Genomic DNA, 25,427 nt, shown 5'->3' on the forward strand with positions numbered 1-25,427 from the left:
GGCTCGCTTGAATAGGTACTATCCAGTAATCACATATTCTACCGCCAAGCAACAACATACAGACACAAGAGACTCTATATCTTAGTTCTCAAGGTTGGAAAGGCTGACTGCATATTTACGAAAAAAAAAACTCGTGTCGTGTCGCTTAATTTACCGTTGTATTCTCACTTACTTTAACATAAAACCTATATGTAATCTGAAAAAGATTTACTTACTACTGAAAACTGGAAACTCAACCGTTGTGCAGTCTAAAAGTGTAGTTAAATGATATTTTAAACATTTTATTTTTCTATTACCAGTATATAAACTCGAAATAGATTAAAAATCACATTCAATCTGTCTAGAATTTTATTTTTATACCTAGGCCATATATTTACCTATAGTTTAGAAAGTTACTTGCAATTTTATAATTATCGCGTACAAATGTCAAATGTTGTAATGACCTCATATAGCTATGTCCTTTAGTGATTAATGTACTAAATTCTAAATAAATAAATTAATTTTGCAGTATTCGATATTAATTTGTCTAGTCCATGTAAAGTCAATTAGGAAGGCCGAGCATAGTGAAACCCAAGCAAAGCGGATACACTCCATTATTTTAAAATAAAGCGCTCAAGTGCGCTACCGTCGCGTCACGAGGTGCTCCCCGCGCCCTTCAGTTATAAACAAATATAGCTAGCCCGAGTCATGAGTCCTTTGCGAAAAAAATAATAAAAATTAAAAAGTGAACATTGCTTACGACTTTTCAAGGTACGTTATTCTGTAATTACTCATGTTTATATAGTACTATTGTATTGGCTCGATTTTATCTTCAAAATTCATGTTTTCTTGCTGAAATATTGCTAAGAATTTTATTGAAAATTTGTTACTATATTAGATTTTAGGTTGGTCTTAATTCAACAAGAACCCGCTGGGCTAAGTGAACACGGGCCAAGTGGACACCGTATTCAGTTTGCCCATCAAAAAAATCCATGCCAAATGAATGTTCATTTACAAAATTTATTGAGTTTTTCCTGTCTTTTTTATCTGTCTCTATGTAATGAAATCTTGCTAGTTTAAGATTTTAAAGTATTTATGCAAAAAGAAACGATCTAACATATCCAAAAAATTGGTATAAAAATGGAAAAGCTAGTAATTTAGCATTTAAAGCTGGATTTAGCACATCTATAAAGGAGAAAAAAAGGTAAATTAGTTAAAAGTACCAAATTATTAAAAAATATTGACAAAGATTAAAGAGATGTTGACACTACCAAAACGAACAAAAGAACCAAAACAACCAAAATTACTAAAACGAACAAAAATGCTAAATTGACCTTGAACATTATTTATTAAACATAAAGGATCTAAGGACAAAGAAAATAATGAAAAGTGTACGTGCTGTTTTTGTGGAGAGGAATATATGGAAATTAACGAACAGCCGGTTGATGACTGGATCCAATGCAATTCCTTCAAGCAATGTCACGAAAAATGCATGGCTTGTGAGAGAAATGGCATATTTCTGTGTGACAACTGCACTCATGACTAATTAGTTAAATTTTTTATTATTCTTTCCTTTATTTACCAATGTTTTTTTATATCATTCGATAATTGTTCCTTAATTAATCTTATGTTCACATTGCCCTATGAGCCTATCCACTTTACCCGGTGGTTTGGGCAAAGCGGATAGCGGTACCAATTTTAATGTGATTAATAATTTTATGTAAAGTACTGATGTTACGTGTTTTTTGTTGATAATATTAATAAGTTCAATAAAAGCTGTTTCAAACTCAATAAGGTTTTTTATTAATTTTTTAATTATCTATCTGTATTGGTTCCCTTCCCATAGCCCGTCAAAGATTAAGGTATTCACTTTGCCCGGCCTTCCCCTAAATTGAAGTCAAACTAATCTTTTAAATAATGAAGTTCGAAGTTACCATTATCAGTTGGCAGTTGTACTACTTTTGATAAGTAAACCCACTATGTGTGCCTTTTGTTTTTAAACATTTCAAAATGCTTTTACTCTGATTAACGAAAAACAATCCCTATCGAAAAACCCATATATTCAGGTCCACAATTTCATTATTTGATAATCGCGAAAATTAAGAAAAATTATCATAACCTTCAAAAGCAATAATACATCAAATAAACCGTAATTGCACGATTTTGGGTAAACATAATGTCTTATATGGTAGAGGTTTGGGCCCTGATCGCAACAACACCACTCGTGTCGCACGAAAATGAACCGATTTCGAGAATATTAAGAAAAACTATCATAACTTTTAAACGCGGAAATATTTCAAATAGACCGTAATTAATAATGCAAAAACTAGATCCGTTCGTCGAACTAATTAATGTTAAAAAACATGTATATAAATAATAAATGTAACACTGTTATATGATTATTTGTATCTTGAATAATTGAACTAGAATAGAACTACAAAGTTTAGATTTATACTTTTTTTTATGGAAAATTGACACAAAACCGACTCTTTTCACTCTTTACGAAAGCCACTAAGTTTCGAAATTGTTGATAAGCATCCTAATTTGTAGGTTCGGATTATAAATTTTTTTTTTGCCAATATCTCAGAATCGGTCCATTTCCTCAAGAAATGGTACCGGGGATAGAAGAAAAACCCCCTCCCCTTTGCCCCCACATGCGACTGAATAAACCTTTAAAATGATAAACAGCGTACATCTATGGTTTTCTTTTATGAGTACCAACTATACAGAACGACTAACTTGTATAAGTGTGGCGTTAGTTTACTCAAAATCTGTTAAATTAAATTAAAATAAAATTTAGCATTAAGTTAATTAATAACGTGAGATCATACTATATTCAAAACACATATGTACAGACATCAGCCTGTTACAATTTTATTGTATGTATAGATTCGTATTACATTAATGCAGTTTAACTGAGTGGCATCCTGTTAGCCAAAAAACATCGCGATATCAATGTGCCTAATGAAGGAACATAAAAAAAATTGTGTGGCCAAAATACAGGCGGCACTATATTACAATATATAATGTTAAAAATCTACAAATACAAAACATCTACTTAAAAATCCCGAATTACATACTTACATATGGAACTTGATTCCGAGTAATTAAAACATTGTAATCGTATTAAATATTAAACAAAAGTAACCTTAAAAATTAAAAAAAAAAACAATTATAAGAAAAATCATAAATCGAATTAATAAAATAAAAGTCACTACGTAATTATTACAATTACTTGAACCTATACTTTTAAGTAAGCTCAATGACGAAATACCAGCATCAATACAAATAAATGTTTGTATTTTAAAATAATATGAACATCGGATTATGAGGGTAAAAGACTAAGAGAATAGAGTGTGCACCTGTGTTTGCGCACACACTTGTTCACAATAATATGTCCTGCGCAGTTGGCTAGTGTTCCTTGAGATTGGCCGCACTGGTCGAAATCGATCAGGATATTTTATAGCAACATTCAAAATATTTTTTTATTATCGTTACGTTTATTTATGTTTGTTCTAGTTGTATCGAAATACCTCATAGCATTGTGTACTCTACATAATATCTCAAGTTCTATAGAATTTAGAGCTTGCTGTCCTTTTCTTTTACCTATATATACCTATATTTTATATTACGTTCTAATTTTATGCGAAATGTCATGGCTTCAGAGTTATCGGAAGTCTTAATATAAGCTAAATATGGAATTTGCTCTTACATCGAGTTGTAATGTTATAGAATTTCATTTACAGTGCTGGTTAGTATTTAAAATATTTTTAAAATATGTAAAATAGCTTATATAATTATGAAATCTGTTTTGTCTTTTATTATACGAAAAAGCCTTCCCCCTCTGACAATGAAAGATTTAACATGTTTCAAAAAGTTTTTAAACTAAAAAAAATGGGAATATAATTAACGTAAACATAACAATAAAGTTATATATCTGAACTACAAAATCACACGTAGCAACTAGAAACTAAGTATACGCATAAAACTTACATTTACTTTTTAATTTAGGTTAATGTTTATATAATTTTACATTCTTTTTTATATTCACTGTCTACAGTTTATTTACCTTTATTGCACGGTTAGTATTTAATGCATCCTTAGAATACTTACAAAATAGCGTTGTTAATTTTGTCCTAATAAATATAAATTCATACGCAGAACCAGGGTTATAATTACCTAAAATGATTTATACATTGGCACCTCACTCTACACTAAAGTTATAACCAGACAAGCTAACCATGAAACTGCTAAACCTAGATTACTTATGTACTATTCCTCATTGAACTACATAGCAGAACAATTTAAAACGTTTACTATGGATATGATTTTCTCTCAAAACGTGATATTTGTTAATATCTGGCATTTTCAGATGCGTTCAGCATGACATCGGGACTTATCGAAAACACATAAGTAGGGATAGTCGGAAAATTGTAAAGAATGAAGTAATAAACAAATCAGTTGCAATCAAACAATATCAGGAGAATAAAGTGAGAATAAATAGATTAATTTATTTATTTTAAATTTGTGTATTGTATTGTAGCACAATCACAAGTTTTCAAAATAAAAACCATATATGGATTTAAACCTTCAACGGCTACGCCAAAATGAAAGCAGAACTAAAGCGAAAGCTGCTTGAGTAATTCATTATAAAAAATAAAATTACATTTTTATATTTTTTATTATGTAAGTACGAAGCATTTAAGCTTATACAAAATAATTGCATAGCCATTGCAAGGTCTAAATGTTTCGACTGCCAACGGTACAAATATGGTATTACACAAAAGAGATCTTAATCTTGGCCTTTTTCGAATTTTTCGATCGACAATTTTTTTTATGTGAAACCGGAAAAAAACACTTACCCTGAATATGTGCACCGTAATCAGGCGGGTTGAATTGTTGTTTTTACGACTACATAGTGGGACGTCATTGTTTATCATATGTAAAGTAAAAGTAAAGTAAGAGCCTGTAAATTTTCGACTGCTGATCAAAAGCCACTTCTATTAAGGAAAATGTTAACAGCTTATCCTCATTTTTGGATACAAATATGGCTGAATTTTTTTTCATTCCGTAAGACTTAGTTTATTGAAAATATACAGATATGAGTGATATTTGTGTAAATAAATAATAGCGTTTTCATTATCTTTAATATAATAATATTTATTATATTACTGAAAATCATAGCCCGATATTATCAATATTTTTTTCGAACTCTTAATAAATAACTCTACTTTACAAAATGAAAAAGAATGAAAAATATTTGCTTTCAAAATTTCCAAAAGGATCTGTAAAAAATTTGATAATACACCACAATTTTTTCGTTTTCTTGCAATTTCTTCGAATTCTTATAATTCAAACTCATAAGAGTTAGTTAAAAAATACACCTTCACAGAGTTAATAATAACGTATTTCTTTAACTAATAACCAAAAAAAATTATAATGAAAAATAACACAAGGGAACAAGGGTTTGACAACAAGAACAGCAATCATATATTTTTGTTACACAACCCTTACCTTTCACACATCAAGTCATCAAATTAAAAAGGTGAGCTTACTTTTTTTATGATCTCAAAAAATCATTTTTAAAATATAAAAAATAGTGACGAAAGAATAACGATATCTGCAAAAAATATTTTTTTACAATTTTTTAAAGTTCTTGTAACTTTAAAAAATTGTAAAAAATTATTTTTTATTGTAATTGTAAATTTGTTGATTGATTGAAATTTGTATTGTTAATTGTAAATTGTAAATTTGTTAAATTAAAAAAAAAATCCTAAATTATTTCCTGGAGCAACCGATCGACGCGTGACGTCATATCGCCCAACGTCGCTCGTTCGCCTATACGATTTCGCCTGTATTTTCGCGTTATTCTTAATATATTATAAACTCATTCATATATATATTATAAACAAAAACAAGTAGATATTTTCGTGATGAGTATTTTAAATTAAGTACCTTAGTAAAAAAAATTGTCCTATTTAGAAGTTTTTAGGTTAACGATCAAACAATTAATTTTCACAGGCTAGTTATAGGTATTTACTGGTGGTAGAGCTTTGTGCAAGCTCGTATGGGTAGGTACCACCCCACTCATCAGATATTCTACCGCAAAACAGCAGTACTTGGTATTGTTGTGTTCCGGTTTGAAGGGTGAGTGAGCCAGTGTAATTACAGGCACAAGGGACATAAAATCTTAGTTCCCAAGGTTGGTGGCGCATTGGATATGTAAGCGATGGTTGACATTTCTTACAATGCCAATGTCTAAGAGCGTTGGGGACCACTTACCATCAGGTAGCCCATATGCTTGTCTGCCTTCCTGTTCTATAAAAAAAATCGTTTAATATAAACATAATTCAGAATGTTCGTAATACGGCCTTGATACATTGAATACCGATAGTGTTGTCATAAGAGTTTGTATCGATGAAAAATGTATTTCAACGTTAATCTTAAGTTTATTGTTAATCTTGAAGATAATTTGTGAACAACGCCGTATCGCCAATGGTATTCTTTAAAGAAACCCTTAATGACTGTGACCCATTGAAATTGATTTATACCATATTATGTTTCTTTGAAAGTCAAATATGTAGTCTAATATAGTACGTATAATACAAATAAAATCAAATAATTCTTTATACAAATAGGCTTATAAGGGCACTTTTGAATAACCATGTTACAGTATTGAATTAAATGTAAAGCTACCACCGGTGATCTTCTAGTTTACCTGATCGATGGGCTGAAGCATTTGAATCTAAGAGGCCACCTCTTGGACTCAACTACAACAAAATTAGCAGTTAATCTGGACATAGAAAAAGCCTTTGATTAAGCTTCACAAGAAATAATGCATTCAGACCATGTCGTTGTCGAGGGTACATGGTCTTACTTAAAATTCGTCAATTCTGGTGTTACACAAGGCTTTGTGTTATCACCTACTCTGCTTCTTTGTCATATTAATGACATATGCAAATTAGCAATATTCATTGTTGGTAGACGACAGCACTGTAGACGCCATATACACCGGCCGCGCTAATATTTGTCGGGAACACATCGATGAGTACAAACTTGTGTCTGAAATCTCAAGTGTTTCTTAGCCAATGTCAAAGAGATTGGGTCCAACCAAATTTGATACAACTCAACCCCAATACGACACAAGTTTGCGCATTTTGAGAATACCACCTCGCTGCTAATCCAGTATCGGGACGTTAGGTTCCGCGGTCTATTGGAAGGTGAAGCCAAATTAGCCTCTAGAAGCTTGGTTTGCTCAACAAGGTAAGACAGTACTTCACGTCAGCTCCTCGCCTAAAATTCTATAAGGCGAAAATTCAGCCCCACATGGAGTACTGCTCTCATCTCTGGGCGGGAGAGATGGCACTTTGCATCTTCTATCGCATCTTTTATGCTCTGAGAAACTGTTAGATTAATCCCAGGCGATGAATTTCACCACCGGACATCGCGTCTAAATTCTAAATTCATCCATACCATCTCGATGTCTGGAAATCCACTACTACAATGCTATTTTTAAAGCATTTCCTGCCTCGCACAGCCACTCTGCGGACCCATATTTTCCGGTGACTTTTTCGAACCGTTATGACATAGAAACCTTCAAGAAAATAGCTTACTCATTGCTTAAAGGTCGGCGACGCACCTGCAAATACCTTGGTGTTGCGGGTGTTTTTGGACAGTGGTAATTACTTTCCACCAGGTGAGCCTCCTGCTTCTTTGCCCCCCTTTTACATAAAAAAAGGTTTCTTCCAGTAACAGTTTATTTCATTACAAATAGGCTCCTCACATCGCTATAAGCCGTAGTATGTTTGCATCCTTCACATTCGAGATTGTTAATTTAATTTGCACTTTCATCACAAGCAAATTTACGATAATATGCCGTGGCTCTGTATCGTAACTATCGCGCCCCGAATTGTGTAAGTAAAATTAAAATATAGGAAATGTAAAACTATATCGATATTATCTTCTATCGGAAGCGGAAATCACTAGTACCTCTACATAAAGAGTACGGACTTATTGCCGATCACAGTTATGATCAATCTGCATTAACAAAAGATTAAAATAAACAATAACAATAAGCTCACCAATATATTTCGCATGATTTGTGAAAGAATCCGCAATCATAAGGTCGACATTTGGTAAATTATTTGTTAGTCTACGTGAAAATACTATTCTTATTTTAGCATAAAATAATATATTAATAATCGTTCTAATATTATTATAAGTGAAAGAACGTATTTGGGGCGTCAAATCACAAATTCCCTCTTTGTAAAATAAATACGAAATTATTAACACACGTATCGCAAAAGAGTCGCCCGAATTAACGAATGGGCAAATTGATGTCACAATCAAAATTCGAACGGAGCAGGAATTATAGAAGAGCGCCCAAATAGACTTGCTTATAAAAAAAACAACGTTTACATGATATAATCATAATTTTTCACACATGTTATTATAATCATTTAAAGATTATTTTAGTACAAAAAAAGATCATTTTTTTAAATTTACATCTTCCTAATTGTGGTGACAGGTCTAATATCAGTTTTATTTTGTTTCATAATTTCGCTAGATTTAGCCTACTATACACAAAACTTCACAATAGATTACACAAAATGTTTCGAATTAACAAGTTTTTTTTGTGTTATTTGCATCAAGTTATGTTATACAGACAATTTGTGCATAAAAATTATTATTTATTTTTTTATAGATTAGGAAGGCGGACGAGCTTATGGGCCACCTGATGCTAAGTGGTCACCAAACGCCCTTAGACATTGGCATTGTAAGAAGTGTTAACCATCGCTTACATCACCAATGCGCCACCAACCTTGGGAACTAAGATGTTATGTCCCTTGTGCCTGTAATTACACTGGCTCACTCACCCTTCAAACCGGAACACAACAATACCAAGTACTGCTGTTTTGCGGTAGAATATCTGATGAGTGGGTGGTACCTACCCAGACGAGCTTGCACAAAGCTCTACCACCAGTAAAATACCACCATATAGCTGGTGATCAAAGAAGATCTTGTAAAAATCCACCAAAACAATTTTGTTACGTGTGCGGATGTTATGTAGTGAAAAATACGGAAGAGATAAAAGCAGCTTACTGCTTCTATTTTGTATTTACGATTGGAGATCTTGAAAAGTCGTGGACACCTAAAATGTGTTGTATTTCATGTTACATGGATGGAACTATGGAAGCAGACTGTCTCTCAAAATCCAATTTCTACACTGTCATTTCCAAATAATCCTGGCGCAGTAAGTGATGAACGAGGAGAGAGGTTACATCAGGTTGTGCGAACAATAGAAATGAGATACCAAGGACGATGAGATCCAGCTATGATAACAGATTTTCGTTGATTCCTCGAAAAAGAAGTTTCAACGTCACTCAAAAGGCAAAAGAAAAGTCACTAACCAAATTAGATCTGTATCTTTAAACTTGAAATACTTTATAATAATGGAGAATTTAAAATTAATGTCATTATGTTTAAATTTGTTATGCTTTTAATTTATATAAATTGTTTAAAGATTTTTTTTATTTTTATGTATCGCTGTATCTGTAAATTTAGACCTGTTACAATAAATTCACTATCAGTTTCTAGTTGTCAGGCATTGTAGTCCGAAACAAGTAAAATTTTGACAGTAGTATGTAAAAAAAGGAGAGGTGGCCCAGTGGTAAGAACGCGTGAATCTTAACCGATGATCGTGGGTTCAAGCCCGGGCAAGCACCACTGAATTTTCATGTGCTTAATTTGTGATTATAATTCAACTCGTGCTTTACGGTGAAGGAAAACATCGTGAGGAAACCTGCAAGTGTCTAATTTCACTGAACTTCTGCCACATGTGTATTCCACCAAACCGCACTGGAGCAGCGTGGTGGAATAAGCTCCAAACCTTCTCCTCGAAAAAGAGAGGAGGCCTTTAGCCCAGCAGTGGGACATTCACAGGCTGTTACGGGTATGTAAAAGTTTGAAATTTGTTCCCTTGTGTAATCAATTAGTTTCTTGTTTCAAAAAAACTTTGCATACATTGAATTTCCAAGTTTAAAAAATCTTTTTCTGTTGTTATTTCATTTTTTTATTAATAACACTAGTTTACATCATTTCCCAAATATCTAAATATATTGTCATATATTTGAGTCGATTGGGATATTGTGTTTATATAACTATATATGTATTTATATTAGGGAAATTAAAGAGGTTTTAAATAAAATTATTGAACATCAGGTGCACATAACACTTATATTTTAACATAACGTGATTAAGTAAAATAAAATAAACATTTTTAAATTAAAACAACGAATGTAATACAATATAATTAAAGGATAAAAAAACGACCAATTATATAATCCGTAGAAATTAACATTCATAAACTTAGAAAATAAACTATTTTCGAGATCTTCGATTATTATCGCAATGGAGGTACGTTTGTGTTGCCAATTAAGGAAGCATTAATTTTTTTTTAATTTATCATTGGCCGTTTATATCCATTAAAACAAATGAGAGCCAGTCACTTAAACCTAAATTAAGACTTCTTTCGATTACCAGTGTTGCAGACACGATATTCCACGATACAAATCATAAGTATCGAAAGTAAGTAGTTATTGTTGCCTTTAATAAATTATAAAAAAATAATTATACATCAATTTTCTTGTTAATGTTGTTCATATCTACTTATTTAATAAATAAAATAAGATACTATTAGTTTTTTTTTTTCTGAATCTCTTTTTATACACTCAAGTATATACAATATAAGTTTAGCAATTCGTGTTGTTTTTACATTTTCATCAATCAAATATTTTATTAGTTAATAATGAAATAACATTATTACACTTACTATAATTGTCTTTTACAAAATTTAATTTATAAAATCACATTGTGGCATTGTGCTTTGAAATGTCACTAATATTTACATTAATTTTTGTTTTACTCAAGAAACAATATCATTTGGTATAAAAAGTTTTATTATGTCTATATAATTTGATCATTTTAAATTACATAGTCACATACAATAACATATATACAATATTTCACATATGAACCTAAAATCCTATGCAGTTTGCATAATATTTATATGGTTAGCATTTGTCTATGGTCATGTATTTTTCTCTAGACAGTTAGATGTCGCAACACGCCGCCTACCATGGTCAAATATATTATTTATAAATTTGAATTTTATCGACAAGTATAAAATTAATCGTATATGGTATATTAAACATACCTTTATAATCTCAGTGACATAACTTACAAATATTACACACTTTATTTGCATACGTCGGAAAATCGTATCGTACAATGTAAAAGTCATAATAATTTGACACCCTAGAGCCAAGGCACAAGTGTGATATTGTAATGACAAAATTCTTCATTTACGCATTTAACTACAGACTATTAATGCTACAATATACACAACAAGGTACTCACATGCTAAACCTAGAATTAAACCAACTAATTTTCGAGTAAAGTCTATGCTAGCTAGGGATGTTCTAAATTAGGAGTCTCTAGCACTTTGAAAAAATAATATTCGCAGTAATATAAAAATCAAAACGTTCCTTATTAACGACTGAATACACCAAAATCTTGATACGCCGTAAAAAAATCGTATCTCAATATTTATATTTTTTTTTACAAATTCATTTCGAAGAGCGTTTTTCTTAATTAACGACATTAATAAAAATTCTTGTTTGGAATTTCTATAAGAACTTATATTTTTGAAAATATTATTCAACGAAATATCGTAGCTATAAATATATAGATATTTAAAACATAACGGTCAACTACATGGAATCCTCAGATCTAGGAATACATTTAAAATAAATAAGGGAAAGGGCTCTTTATACATTATAGGGGATCTAAGCTGCTCTCATGTGGATATTCGAGTTTTCCATACGGAAGACTTCTCACCTGTAACATTAAAATGTTTAATGTCTGAAGTTTCAGACGGTTTAAACTTTGTTAATTATGAAGACACAAACCTGTCCTATGAGGTTCCCCGGCGATGTGATGCCTGGGCACAATAAACTTAGACTCTTGGAACATCGACAACATTAAGTCTTCTGTAGTAGGATGGTATTCGACTCCATTAATACTGGCGACCAAAGGTGAACTTTCATAATTTCTGTTGGTATCCCTAGACGCAGGTGACGTGCTAGACCTGGTCGGGTAGTCTACTGATCGTGGTCTTCTCGTATCGACGGGGGTCATCTTTGGATTGACATGAACGTCTTTGTGGATGTAAGGCTCGATGGGCATGCTAGATTCGTTTTCATAGTCGCTTAAATCGTCGTTCGTAATATCGCCGTTCACTTCAACTATAAGCGGCCGCTGGAGGGTGGGTGATTGGATAATTGAGGTTGTACTGTGGATGACGTTAACTTGCCTAGTCGGACTAGTCTCCACTTTATCCTCTGGAAGACTTGATATACTTCTAGAAGGCGATGGTTTAGGCTTCGGTACGTTGTTAACTTGAGACTTATCATTATTCGATTTATCTTTTGTATCTTCAACTGATTCCTCAATAAGTTCGGTCAGCTCATTTAAATTTTCAGCAAGTTTTACAAACTTAGGCATCCTCAGGGCCCAATGTCCGCCCTCTTCGGTGGAACAAGTATGGACGACATTTGGTTTTTTGCGTTTATAAAACAACATGTAGGCCGAATTGTTAACGAGCTCGCTGTAAACGTTTTCATCGTCGACAGACGTGACCCTCGAATCGTCGAATTTATACCAGTGGCCGTCGTAGGGGTTCTTGCAGGCCGCGGTGTAGTGGCCCGTCTCCAGGTCGTCACCGTGGTGGTAGCAGACGGCGTACAGCTCGTACACGTGATCGTGCACGGCCGCGGCCCGCGACGCGCGCCGGCGCGGCGAGCGCGAGTGGCTCGGCGACTCCGCGCTCGGCGGGGATCTCCGCACAAGGTGGGGACTCATGTCGAAGTCGTCGACTGGGAACTCTACCATCGTCGTTAGTTTTGTACTCGTTCGGCCTTTAGCTTGTCTGAAAAGTGAATTGTTTTAATTAGAATTAATTATATAAAAATGTAAAATATGATAGACGAGCTATACTTACTGTCGGAATCTCTTTAGATGTATTACTAAGATGTCTGGGAGAGACCATAAACCAAGAGTTTTCACAACAGGCATGTATCTCTGACACTGAGGACACCTACAACAATATTTTTGCATTAATATAATTTCGTGACTGAGTTATTCAAATTTAATACGATACATTCTAAATTATAGGAAAATCCATAATTAAATACTATTGAAAGCAAAATGTAGGTTTAAAGGGTACGAGACTGGAACAAATGAATAAAATGTATATTATGAAAGGATATGATATTAGCGGGAAAGACAGCGGGCACACCGTGGTAAATTGATAAATACTAACATGTTAGATGTGGTTGATACAATTTATTATTGTAGTAAATATAGTAAATATATTATCATTACCTCGAGGCCTTAAGTACGTCGTGAAACATAATTATAGTAATCGTAGTTTTTAACTACATTAAAATATTTCAGTTAGAATCTAGCAAGTTTCGATAACAACGTCTATAACATAAATAAATAGATAATCACATGGTAGGCAAATAGTAGGGAAATGGTGTAATTTTTACACTTAAATAAACAGTATCTGGAACGCGACGGGTCCACCAATCGTAATAAGAGAAGTCTTTGACCTAACTCATCACAAATAGCAATACGGTAATATAAAAATGACGCACTGCTGGGAGGCCCCTGTGCAAGCCCGAGTGGCCACCCAGTCATCAGTTATTGTATTTATTTATTTATTTAAGGAAAACAACAGCATGACACAAAATATGTTGACATTAAAAATACAGACAATAGAGCCAATTACTGTTTTCCATCAATTATGCAAACCTAATAATAGTTAAAAGAAGTAGCAACACACAGTTTTGGCAAATAAAATGTAAATGTAACAAAATAAAAATGAGGTAAAAAAAAAAAATAACAAAAAACAGTACAATTCGATTAGGCGACACAGACTATGCAGTTACACTTTTATTTGTGTGTGTGTAAGTATTTGAGTGTACGTGTGTTTGTATGTGTGTGTGTGTACCCGTACACAGCCGTGCTGTTAGGAGAGTACGAGACATGTGGTCACACAGTACCTCCAGGCGTCCTCCTGTGCGAGGTGCTCGGCGCGCGTGTAGTGCGCGAGGCACGCGTGCAGCGTCAGCGGGCTGGCCGCGCCCGCCGCCGACACGTGCACCTCGCACGCCTCGCCCGACTCGCGGATGATGCTGCCGGGGAAACACACATACAGACCACCGATTATACGATTAGGGCTTTATGCAACAAATGTTTTTTTTTTTTCAATATTAATTAATTCATTCGTTTATTTAAGTATTTTTGTTGTCCGCTTTATACTAAAAATAAAAACGATTCTGAAAGATAATTATAAGAGTAAAAATTTAGTTCTAGAAACAGGTCTTAAAAATAATATAATAAGATTTAATACGCATTTTTATATGTTAAGTATTCAAATTTTATTATTTCGAATTCTCATGTATAGAAATAAGCCTACCAGTTGAATAGGTCTCGATATTATATAAGACACATAAAAAGGTCAATAAATATAATGTATACCGCTTACAACAAATTAATAAATTAACGGTTAATTTGCCATTATCTACTTATTGAATAAATCATTAAATATCATTTTACTTTTTTTGTTTTTTGGCAACTCTTTTTCTGTGACGGAAAAAGCAATTTGTGGTTTTGTATTATTAGATTCGCGCTTTTAAATTTATTATGAATATATATATATTTAAGTTGTCAATAACAGTAACCCTTATTTTTTTAGTTGTATAATGTAGCAACTAGTAAATTTAGAAAAAAACATTTTTTTTTTATATAGCAAAGTGTTTCTTAGAATATAATAATTTGTATTAGAGAATTAGAACTTTATCATTTAAAATAAATAATTCCTTTATAATTTTAACCATTACATATAAAAAAAAATATAACAATTATGTAAACATTCGCCATATAATGCTCGCGCTAACAGTGTGCGTGTGCCGGTGTGATTACAGCACACCATGGGCTTCACCTCTTACAATAATTTATCATACGAATGACACATAGCCGATAACCTATAAGAATAAATCCGACAAGAATACTAACTACATTAGTCATATATGTACTTTTGAGCAAAGGCCTCATCTATGGTTCGGGTTTTGAACCGGCAACCTTTATTTAAAATCTATGTGCTCTGACCACTGGACCATTTAGCCTCTTTAGCGATATCACAGCTACATATTACGTCACGAGCCAGATGGGATAATGTATCGAGTCCCAGAATCGCATTCAACACCAACCAGAACTATGATTGAAATTAGATACTCAATAAAGTATGAATATTATTTAAGCCTTTTACTTATGTTGACTCCATGCTTCTCAACACAGAAGTCAGTTAAAACTACTAGTAGATGAGTTAACAAATCTGTATTTGCACTTATCATTCGTCTCACTGTCCACGCAACTCATCATGAGTGTGTAATCAATCAATCAGACAGATGCAACTGAGTAATTTGTCATCTAAGATGCACTACTGTCCCGTAACCTAATATTAGTTCATGTCGTTGTGATTTATTTTTTGGCGCAAAATAATTCATATCCTTAAACACCAACCTGTCTCTGTGAGCTGGATCCCAAAGTAATTCGAGACGTAAGTGGGGATACTTGTCGTGGGCACACAATGCTTGCTCTACATCCAGAGCGAACAATGGGTGCGGTAACTGCAACAAACATTTCATATTTGCATTATTTATAATTTATTGTAATAAAACGACAAGCAGCAATTTATACATAAAATATTAGATCATTATTATAATTTTTTGTCATATAATTTCTAATTATTTCTAACATTAATTTTTGTCATATAATTTCTAATTATTTCTAACATAACTAGGCTACTTATATTAATTATATATAATTCAGATACTAATATAAGAAGGTACGAACCTCGGGCTGCAAATATGCGGGGTCTCTGGGACGATGGGCTTCAGCAATTCTCGCTTTAAATATATCAGCTCCCTGAGCATTCTCGAGTACGCGTTCCGCTACCACTTGGCACATCTCCTTTAGCATCAGTTTCTGTAAATCTTCGTATGATATCTCTCGAGGCACTTGCATCGCGTATGGAGAGCCTGACAATACATTTTAAATTAAATAAAGTGATAATTTTAACAAAGCAAATATGATAATGAATAGGGAAATAATGTTTAGTCACTTACATGGTATCCATTACAATAATACATATCTACTTTGCATAAATATATTTATTTTATTAAATATATATATTCAACTTCTGTAAATGCAATATAAAAAAAGTCATATACCAAATCTCTCTCCGTCGAGCATGTTAACCCACAGGAGCAAGAGGTAGGGCGTGGTAGGGGGTTGCAGTATGGGCGGCGCCTCCACGCAGTAGAGCGAGCCCAGCTCGATGCCGGCCGGCTCCCAGCCCGCGCGCCCCGTACTCCAGCCTGGACCAGTTGAATACTAGATTAATTTGGCAACTTCTATTATAATCTAAATGATTACTTGAACTTAATATAATAAATTCCAATTGCACATAAGCTTATATACTATAAAAAAGGATCTCTATATTAATTTTATATTAAAAGCATTTTATCTAATTATGTTGTGTCCATTAACTAAACAAAATAAATATATAAAAATTTATGTAATTATTTGATAATCAAAATATGCGATTAACGAACCATTTTCATTGATCTCAGCTAGTATAATATGCTCTCTATCAATGCCAGTATCTGTGTGTAATGCTGTTCGAAGGTCATCCATTGTTGAGTTAGGAGGTAACTCCACACCAATACGCACTTGCCGAGGTTGCTGATTTACATATACTACCTAAAAATAAAATCAATACCTTAAGTTCACATTTAGATTTTTAATCTAATGACACATTTATGGGTATGTATTATTTGTCTAGTCAATCTATAATATAGTGTCTCGAGGAAAAAATCTGAAGTTAATATTGCTATTATTAAAAAGTGATTGGTTTCGAAATAAGTAATCATAGAACTTACATTAACAGGCAAAGGGGATGGCTGGGCCGCTACTGGTCGTGTTGGCAATTGTACACTTACACAGTGAAATGGATCAAATGTGCAGGATGTTCGCTCACACTTTGCACATGTTAGCGCCGACCTTGAGTCATTAATAGAATATTATATAATATTGTTTTTAAACAGACAAAATAATAAATTTATTCTTTTGTCATGAAACACATAAGTAATTAAATGCCACTTTAAAACTTAACACTTTGATTTTGAGAAACATGTAGAGTTAATATTTAGCATACCTGTACTGAGCTTGAAAAACTGCCTGAACAAAAGAACTGTTTCTACGAGCATGATTTGCCAACGTTTCTGCTGCTACAACTTCATCTGATTTGCCCACAGTATTCTTAAAAAAACAAATTTAGATTTGAATAAAATGAAATTTAGTCTTGAATTATAACTCCTGTTTTTAATTTAGTATTTAGATAACATTCAGGTTGTAAAATTTCAATTTAATAGATAAACAGACAAATACAAAACATAAAGTGATCTATTTAATATTTACTTTGATTGTTTTATATTTTTTCTTTGTAGCTGTATTAAGATCTTCGTGAACTTTATCAAGTAACCAAAATAAAAACTCCTGTGCATCATGTTGACTATTTCCTCTGTACTGAGTTCCATGCCTTTCCACTGCTGCCTGTAATGTTACAAATTATTTTTAAAACAATGATTACACATTTTGCAATATTGATTAAATTTACATCATACAATGCTAAACATATTTTTATGCTTTAGCAATGACAAACCTTAAAAGCTGTGCTCATATCTGGTGTATAGCGACAAGACCATAATGCTTTTAATAAAGCTGCCAACTGTTCTGTCACTTCACCTTTTGTACCATACTTTTTTGAATTTATTTTATTCCTCTTTTGTAAGTCAATCTGTGAATGAATAAATAGTAATTCATATAATTGAATCATTATATACTATACTGAAATAGATTCTTAACTTACTTAATAGAGTAAATTAATAAATAATTCTAGTTATGGTATTATTGTTCATTATTCTAGACACACCTTATAATGTTCTAAAACAAAATATTCAGCAATAACATCCGTATGTGAAAGACACTGTAGTACAGCATTCATATAGCAAGTATTTCCGTGATTTTTGATGCCAGTGGCTGCGGGAATGGTACCCGGGGGCCATGGTGGCTCGCCGCTACATGGTACTCTGTCACTGTTGACAGCAACTGGGCCAGATTTAACCTGAAAATTACTTGTAATATTACTTATCTAATATTAAATGTATTTAATAAATGTTCAAAGTAATACCTACACCAGAAACATTCACAGTACTCATATGTTGAGCGATTTTGTTGAGGAATATCTTCCATGACGGCCTTCTAAACAATTTCCTTTCCAAGCCACCCTCATCTTTTTGCGTAATGCTAATAACAGAATTTGCACTCGTTGGCTTATTATCATTATCAGTAATCTTATTTTTACTAGAACTAGGTTTGGATGTCCCAAAGGGATTACGAGGCAAGGTAAAAGTCCGCTTTAATCGTGATCCTTCTACCTGTTTTGGTGTCATATTTGCTTCCGCTACTTCATTTATTAACTCACTCTCTGAACATGATTTTAAAACTGACGATAAATTATTTGCAGACATAATAAATAAAAGTTGATGCTATCTTTTAAATAATAAATTTCTAAAATCTAAGAAAAACCAATTAGAAAACATTGATATGTTAAGCTACCAGCTACTGACATAAGCGCCATATTGGTGTCTATGATTTGCTCTATTAATTTTATATAATTGAATTAGATTCGCGTCTTTGTGAAAATACTTAATGTAACCTTACTCCTTGTTTGCGTATAAATGCAATTGAAAACTATAAAAATAAAATAATGACAAAAATATAAATTCAACCTAAATTATTTATCTCAATCGAAATAAATAAGTATATAACCTACTATAAATTTATAGTTACAAACAAAGATATTTTTTGTATAGTACATAGTTAGCATCTATAACTAAAATAGATTTTATAAAAAAAACCTACGAGATATTCTACTCTATACTATCGTTTTTAACTTCGTTGAAATTCTTTAAATAAATAGATTATTATATATTTAGATACATGGAAAAAATATTACTACTTTATAATTTTTTAATAAAATAAACATTGCACCAATAATTAAAAAATAAAACAAATATGCTTGATTAACCTTTTATTCAAAATCAACAACATTCTTCATTTGATTTTTTATTACCATATTTTTAAGTTAAAACTTCAAATTTATAGAGTTTTATTAACATCCCATAAAACCATAATAATAATTAAAGGAAATGTAGAAAATATTCTAAAATATGTATACACGTTACAATTACATTTCAGTCCGATTTTATTTTTTCTTCTTAGTATTATTGATTTTCAGTGTGTGTAGATGCTAATATACTTCTTTTCTTTATGAATAATTGGGTAGATGCTTATACTGGTTCTCCTAATTTATTTTGCTAACTTATCCAAACTGGTAATTTTTTTCTTATATAAAATTATAGTTAGTAGCTTATATATTTTTCTTTCCTAAAAAAAGTTATAGTATTAGTCTTTCACTTTTCGATATTATAGTTAATTTTACCCGTATATTCGTAAGGCAAGAGATTAAAACATTAAAATGATATCATAAATAATAAATATTCTATAGAGTATTGACAATTGAGTTTGACGTTTGACAATGACATATGTAAATGATTAAATTAATTAAATGCTAACATTGAGCTATTGGTTCATTACTTAATAAATGTTAATCTATGATTACGACTAATATATTTGAATTGTGTGCGGCTAGTGTTTACTAAAACTGAATACTAAATTAAAAGTGTGTTAAATCTGCGATGTTTGGGTAAGCTATTTTTGTTCTTTATTAATTGTCTTATTAAATTAGCTATTTTTAATTTTTTCTGCGAAAGCTATATATCAACATTATTTTCAGTTTTGTGTGCTACAGAAATAGATTTCGACGTACTAAAAAACGAAAGGCTATTATTGTATTTGTTTTATACAATCTTAAAATTGTGCTATAATTGCCGATTTAATTAGGTTCGCATTGATTTATTTAAAAGTAATATTTTATTTCAGCGACATAGAAAATGTCTTCGTTTGAAAAATTAAAACTTTTAATTTGGAAAAATTTTCTTTTGCAAAGAAGGCATAAGTGGCAAACACTCTTTGAGATAGCATCTCCTGTGATATTTTCTTTATTTTTAATATTAATAAGATGCCTCGTCGATCCACAATCCAAGCCAGATGTTTCATATTCACCATTTCTCCCAACATATTTCAATATCAGTGGAAGGCAGCTGTAAGTATTTTCATTTATGTTAAGTATAAAATATATATATATATATATATATATATATATATATATATATATATATATATATATATATATATAATAATAATTTAGGTATTGAGATGTACTCAGAAAAAATTAAAAACCTAAATTATTTCTATCCTATATCTGAACTGTTTCCTTAACTTGTAGTAATAACATGTCTTTTATCCTTAATGTATCCTTTTGATGTATAATAGAATACCATAATATATAAGCTTAAATAGATTCTAAGAATGCTTCATTGATTTATTTTTAAAAATCTAAAACCTATTAATATTTTATTTTTTTAACATCTTTAAAAATTTTATTCAGAGGAAATCTCACATCAGCAAAACGAGAAGGAACAATAGCATTTTCTCCAGAAAATCCACTTACAAGGAAAGTGACAGAGGATGCCATGGCTATGGTAGCTTTAGATAATCTGAATGGATTCATTGCACTATTCTTTGACACTAAAATGCTTCCTCAACCCAAGGGGTATAATGATTCATTAGCACTGGAGGCTGCACTCACACAACCAAATGTTATGAATCACATCCTTGTTGGCATTCAATTTGATGATAGTATGGCTAGTGAGTAACTAACAGCATTGTTCTGAACCAAATTGTATAACAAAACAATTGATTTAACTAAACCCTAGTTATTTACAATTTTTTATTCATTTCATTCTATTGCCATTAAACAAATTATTTTTGATTCTTAAAAAATATTATTTCTATATGTTTTTCTCTTCTATTTTTCTCACTTCATATATGTCATAACTTTTAGATGCTACTGAGTGGCCAGATGATATAAAAGTGACCTTAAGATTTCCAGCAGTCATGAGAACGCCAATGTTAGAACATCCCTTACGAATAAGCTGGAGAACAAATCTGCTCTTTCCTTTGTTCCCACAACCTGGCCCTCGTGAGCCAGATGACATGTATGGAGGCAAAATGCCAGGTTTGTTTATTATTTATATTTATTGTCTACATTTATTTAACAATTAAATAGGTATTATAATTTAACAATACTTTTACTTACATACTTTTACATAAGTTAGTCTTATTTTAACATAGCTACAAATCAGATTTTGTCTTTCATGTTATTAATAAGCAGATAGCATACTAACATATGCATTTTTAGTTAATAAAAGATGTGGTAGATTCTTCCTGAGGAAAGCTCTTTAGAGCCGCGACCGGTGCATAGCGTGGCATGAGCAGAAAATATTACGAATTCGCGGCCCTTCGTTCCGGGTTTTAATGAATAAAAATCGAGCTTTCCCCACCTTTTGAAGATTTACGGGTTTAGGATTAGCGGGTTACCTTATGAAGATTTCTCCTGTGTCACAAAAAGACGGAATGAAACTCGAGGGCTTAACCGAAATTTGCGAGTTTAAATCCGATCACACCATGACAGGACATGCACCATGGAGTTTTTATATGCTATATTTGTGTTAATAATAACAACTCATCTCGTGCTCGTGATGAAGCAAAACATCGAGGATTTAGCATGCCTTGCATTTAATAATGAATTATATGAATTAAAACGTGCTTAATGTAACAATCGTGCTTATACATAAAGATGATCTACATAAAGAATATTCAATTAGGTAAATTAAATAAAAAAAAATTGTGATTTTGTCTCCGTCAATTATCAGCAGGCTGGAGTTATGTCGGTATTTATTTTCCCATGCCTCGGAATGCACTTTAGTTGCTGTTTTTGCGTCTGATCTTTCTCCGATCACATCGAATTGCTGTCCAATTGGATTAATTAAATAAGACAATAGAAAGTGCAGTAAATATTGTCACACACACACTTGCCCGCTATAATATATTCTGCGCATTTTAGTCCTTGAGATTGGCTGCCGTGGTCGAAATTCACATTCGTCATTTTTAACCTTGTATACGTTAAAAATAGAAAGAGAGCAAAAGTTATGTTCTGTCGAACTAATTTAGAGTTTGCGTACATAACAATAACATTTTTATGTACAATGAATGAGTTAAACATTATTATAATTACAGAAAATGACATTATAAATAATTTTCAGGCTATTCACCGGAAATGTTTCTGGCTGTCCAACATGCTGTGTCTCAAGAGATTATAAAGCAAAAAACAGGAAAGCCAATCAATACGAAAATATATCTCCAACGCCTACCTCAATTATCGTATAGACGAGACGATTTACTCGTCGCTATGGAGAGATTTATATCGATGATAATAATGATGTGCTTCGCTTACACCTTCGTGAATACGGTACGAGTTGTCACAGCCGAAAAGGAAATGCAGTTAAAAGTAAGTATCAATACCATTAATTTAGGAACAAACAATTATCTTGTAATCATTGTAAATGTACACAATACTTAAATCAACTGCTTTCACTAATTTTTCTGTGATTTCAAAATAACTGCCTCTTTTTAAGTTAATATTACTATTTGGATATGAGAGTTACTAAACCGAAAACAACCGTTTTGTTTTATTTCACTTCCGCTGTTAACTAATAACCGTAACCGTAACAGCCTGTGAATGTCCCACTGCTGGGCTAAAGGCCTCCTCTCCTCTTTTTGAGGAGAAGGTTTGGAGCTTATTCCACCACGCTGCTCCAATGCGGGTTGGTGGAATACACATGTGGCAGCATTTCAGTGAAATTAGACACATGCAGGTTTCCTCACGATGTTTTCCTTCACCGTAAAGCACGAGATGAATTATAATCACAAATTAAGCACATGAAAATTCAGTGTTGCTTGCCCGGGTTTGAACCCACGATCATCGGTTAAGATTCACATGTTCTTACCACTGGGCCATCTCGGCTTATTTAACTAATAATTTAAATATTTTATATGTAAATTCGAATAGGCATACACTCGTACGTTAATTATTAAAACACATAATAATAAACCATAATAATTAATAGATGATTTGTGAAAGTTCGGCAAACATTAATGTTTTTATTACGACGTAATGTATTATTAATAGGTTGTTAATTTATACTGAGATATAAATCATATTCAAACCCATCAGCGGCGATTATAACGATACTTATGTTGAAAGACCATTATAGCATTTTATATCGTATAAAATTACACGAATGATTTTTAGAATTTGTATTTCTTAAAAAAAAAATGTAAATCAAAGATATTTTTTTGTCTGAACATTTTTTCGCTTCCTTCTTGACGTACAACGTACTTTGTAATAAAACACGATTTTCTAAACAAGTCGTTAATAAAAACTTCTGTTGTATATTATATTGACAACTACTGGTATATTTTAAGTGTAAGATATTTCAGTTATGATGAATAAAAACAAGTTTATGTGTATACTTGAGTAACGAATTTTGCTCTTACTTGTATGTATTATACTTTCACAACAATCAAATTTTACATATATATAATATTTATAACGTGTTACGTGAGGGATAAATTTTTCTTCCGGCGCTTTACCATCATACAACAAATCATATAATATTTTCTTAGTTATTAATGCTTCGCTAATATTGGCATTCATTTTTTTTTTTCGATAACACGATATTAGATATTTGTGGTACCGCGAATACTCAAGATTACGCTATCGTTTACGTTAAAATCGAATTTATTTTTCATGTATTACGGATTTCTCTACGTGTTAAATAAAACTTTATCTAAAACTTTAGAATTCGATCGTCTGTTATCTGTAATCAACAAAAACCTATATGATAGATAATCTCTTCAATCCGTCAATAACTTAAAATGTGGTTTCCGGCAATAAAAATGATTTAATAAAAAATGATTTTAATTAATCGATGCAAAATCTCAATATCAAAGTTTTATATATAGTAATAAATAATGTTATAACTTTCCATTCTTTAATTGCAAAACGTATTTCGTAATTCATTTCATAATAAATATATCCTTATGTACTTGTATTTTAACATATTTATTTATCTAAATAAAAGCAACCAACAGATACATTAGATAAACAGTTAAATAGAGGTTATAAAGTTATTTGATATATGTGGTACCAATTATAGGTTATCACATCATTCATAAAAAGCATAACATCATAAGTCATTACTCATTAAATAAGTATAGTATTTAAAGTAGTTTTAAATATAACCAATCAAAAGTCATTTATTCTAATTACAACTGAATATAGTGCAAATAATACAACTTGAAAACACTTAAAAGCCGAGATGGCCCTGTGGTAAGAACGCGTGAATCTTAACCGATGATCGTGGGTTCAAACCCGGGCAAGCACCACTGAATTTTCATGTGCTTAATTTGTGATTATAATTCATCTCGTGCTTTACGGTGAAGGAAAACATCGTGAGGAAACCTGCATGTGTCTAATTTCACTGAAATTCTGCCACATGTGAATTCTACCAACCCGCATTGGAGCAGCGTGGTGGAATAAGCTCCAAACCTTCTCATCAAAAAGAGGAGAGGAGGCCTTTAGCCCAGCAGTGGGACATTCACAGGCTGTTACGGTTTACGGTACGGAAAACACTTCATCACGTTTGAATGTCTTATTCCTATCATGTATCTTACTCTCTAAAATAAATACCACTAAATTGAAAATAACAAAAATAAATACTATGAACACCACTATTGCCGTTATAATTGACGTAATCCGACTTTTACTTTATTATGAATCAGATAGTAGGTATTTTGTATTTAAAGGTACATTTTTTTCAATGAAAAATAAAAATTGTAACTAATTTTGGTAGGCTTTATTACTGTGTAATATTATTCTGTAAATATCTTGAACTACAGCTATCGTCTATTCACCCATTGAAATATCTCATAATGAATGCTTTGACTTGTCTATTAAAGACGGATATAGGCTAGATATACGTTCTCGCGAACAATTTCTTGTAGACAATTTCGAGTCTTTGTTTAATTTGTAGTTTTGTTAGCATTCGCTTAGAAAACACCGGAACCGAACGTTCTCTCCCACTACTTTGAAATAATAAGCTACATCTCCAAAAATATAATACATATAATACGAAATAAATAATTTATATCCGTGCCATAAATATATATTA

At 31.9% G+C, this 25,427-nt stretch overlaps 2 protein-coding genes across 2 annotated transcripts in view; one reads left to right on the forward strand and one right to left on the reverse strand.

Moving 5' to 3' along the window:
- Window positions 1–10,196: 10,196 nt before the first annotated feature.
- LOC126770865 (ubiquitin carboxyl-terminal hydrolase 31) lies at window positions 10,197–18,798 on the reverse strand. Its single transcript, XM_050490470.1, has 14 exons — window positions 18,363–18,798; window positions 18,101–18,292; window positions 17,831–17,965; window positions 17,587–17,721; window positions 17,324–17,427; window positions 17,049–17,169; window positions 16,722–16,869; window positions 16,338–16,484; window positions 15,961–16,145; window positions 15,628–15,734; window positions 14,106–14,237; window positions 13,040–13,135; window positions 11,949–12,967; window positions 10,197–11,877 (listed from the first exon to the last, which is right to left on the reverse strand). Exons 1-14 carry the CDS (start codon window positions 18,696–18,698, stop codon window positions 11,837–11,839), a joined length of 2,898 nt encoding a protein of 965 aa, XP_050346427.1. The 5' UTR covers window positions 18,699–18,798; the 3' UTR covers window positions 10,197–11,836.
- Window positions 18,799–19,790: 992 nt separating this feature from the next.
- LOC126770718 (phospholipid-transporting ATPase ABCA3) overlaps window positions 19,791–25,427 on the forward strand; it is a 30,553-nt gene continuing 24,916 nt past the window's right edge. The window contains exons 1-5 of the mRNA XM_050490240.1: window positions 19,791–19,936; window positions 20,173–20,395; window positions 20,741–21,000; window positions 21,197–21,370; window positions 22,458–22,702. Of these exons, the coding sequence (XP_050346197.1) occupies window positions 20,184–20,395; window positions 20,741–21,000; window positions 21,197–21,370; window positions 22,458–22,702 (891 nt within the window). The 5' untranslated portion in view covers window positions 19,791–19,936; window positions 20,173–20,183. The remainder of the gene's footprint in view (window positions 19,937–20,172; window positions 20,396–20,740; window positions 21,001–21,196; window positions 21,371–22,457; window positions 22,703–25,427) is intronic.

The sequence above is a fragment of the Nymphalis io genome, chromosome 9 (assembly GCF_905147045.1).
Source record: "Nymphalis io chromosome 9, ilAglIoxx1.1, whole genome shotgun sequence".
Classification (NCBI taxonomy): Eukaryota; Metazoa; Arthropoda; class Insecta; order Lepidoptera; family Nymphalidae; genus Nymphalis; species Nymphalis io.